General features: G+C 51.5%; 2 gene segments (V, D, J or C); both read right to left on the bottom strand.

The window, feature by feature from the left end:
• Positions 1 to 343: 343 nt before the first annotated feature.
• LOC121031363 (T cell receptor alpha variable 22-like) lies at positions 344 to 1,087 on the bottom strand. The segment is given in 2 exon segments: positions 344 to 792; positions 979 to 1,087. Coding segments are annotated over 2 exon segments (501 nt in total).
• A 64-nt stretch (positions 1,088 to 1,151) lies between these two features.
• LOC121031463 (T cell receptor alpha variable 4-like) overlaps positions 1,152 to 1,805 on the bottom strand; it is a 2,394-nt gene continuing 1,740 nt past the window's right edge. The window contains 1 exon segment of the V gene segment in view: positions 1,152 to 1,274. Coding sequence covers positions 1,172 to 1,274 — 103 coding nt within the window.

The raw sequence follows: 1,805 nt of genomic DNA, 5'->3' as shown, positions 1-1,805 counted from the left end.
TTGTGTGGTGCTCATTGCACATAATGTTCCCTAAACATTAGCTGCTTTGCTATTATATTTGTTATTCAGGACCTCTAGGCACTAAAAGTCATAAATACAAGCATGACCAAGTAAGACCAGGCACTTTTTTACCCTTCCTAAAAGCTGAGCTACGTGTTCACATTAACAGGTGAGTTGTAGCAGCAACACGTAACATGTGTGGGCTTCACGCCATAGTAACCTATTTAGTCTCTGCTCATTGAAGCTCTAGCTTTGACCCTGAGTTGGACATTTCCACTGTTCACTTAAACGTGACTTTGAACCTTGCCACTGTGTTTAGCTCTCTAAGAGCTCCATGTTAGCATTACAAGTTTATAATTATAGACAGAATTAAAAGACTGACGAAATGAATAACGAAACATAAGGCTGTGCAAATGAAACTGAGACAGGAAGGCTTCCTGGTGGAGGAGGCTGGGCTGGGAGCCCAGCTGCAGTTTGGGGACAGGCTGCAGAGCAGCAGGGAGCACTGTGCCTCCACAGCACACAGATAGGTGGCTGAGTCTTCCTGCTGGGAGGCCCTGATGTGCAGGCTGCTGTGCCGGTCCTTAGTGTTCACCGTGCAGTTCAACCTCCCATCCTGCTTCATCCCTGAAGCGATGTAAAAAAGGCGGGTGAGGCCGCCGCCCCCGGGGTTCTGTCGGAACCACTGCACGTAGGTCACCGAGCTGGAAAAATTGCACCTCAGGGTAGAGCTGGCTCCCTCCTGGAGGCTCAGGGCTGCAGGTGTCTGCTCCACGTCCATCCCTCTCACCCCTGCTTGGAAAGACAAAACCAAACACAAAAGAAGTCACTGCAGAGCCACTGAGGCAGTTTTCAAACCCATAAAGTATTCCCGGGAACACCCGCTGAGGGTGTAGACCCTGCAGGAGCTCTGTGCAGCTCCCCCTCCACTGCGGGCTGTGAACCTCCCCAGCCCCCGTCTGGGACACCCCCACTCACAGCAAACCTGCAGCCACAGAAGCCCCAGCAGGGCTCCCCGCTGTCTCTTCATGACTCCTTGTCTGGTCGCTGACGTGCCTTCACCCCTACTCTGAAGAGTGTAGAGTCTTGGGTCTGCAGAAGTTTGTGTTGTCAACAGTCACCACGTCCCTCCAGAATCACTGAGCACCAATCACACTCGCGCTTCAGCTTCTCATTTTGCTTCTTTACAGGAAACTCCAGCAATGATGGCCCCGCCTTGGCTGCGTGTGTAAGGTTTCTCAGGGGTGTCAATGTGTTGGGGGAGAGGATTCAGGCTGGAGGGGGTAGAGGAAGCAGTAAAGAGAGATATCCAACGTTCCCCACCTTTTTGTCTTTTTTTTCAAAACTGTTTCAGGTAGGAAAGATGGAAAGTTGGAATGGAGGGTAAGGAAAGTGACATGACAACTCAGACAGAAATAGGGACTTCAGGCCCTTGGGTGGCTCAGTCCGTTGAGCGTCCTACTCTTGATTTTGGCTCAGGTCATGATCTCCCACTACTTGGGTTCAAGCCCCAAGTCAGGCTCCGTGCTGGCAGGGTGGAGCCTGCTTGGGATTCTCTCTGTATCCTTCTGCCCCTCGCTCCCACTCACACACTCTCTCTCTTTCTCTCTCTAAAAAAAAAAAAAAAAAAATTGGGGCCCCGCCGAAGTCCGGTCAGTTAACAACCCCATCTTTATTCTCAGCTCAGGGCATGATCCCAGAGTTATGGGATGGAGCCCCAAGTCAGACTCTGAGCAGACAGATCTGAGCCTGCTTGGGATTCTCTCTCTCCCTCTCTCTCTCTCTGGCCTTCCTCTGCAGGCATG

This window comes from Herpailurus yagouaroundi, unplaced genomic scaffold (assembly GCF_014898765.1).
Source record: "Herpailurus yagouaroundi ecotype Mexico unplaced genomic scaffold, PumYag 141, whole genome shotgun sequence".
NCBI lineage: Eukaryota > Metazoa > Chordata > Mammalia > Carnivora > Felidae > Herpailurus > Herpailurus yagouaroundi.
Note: the sequence above shows the minus strand (reverse complement) of the source record. Positions and strands in the feature narration are given on the sequence as shown.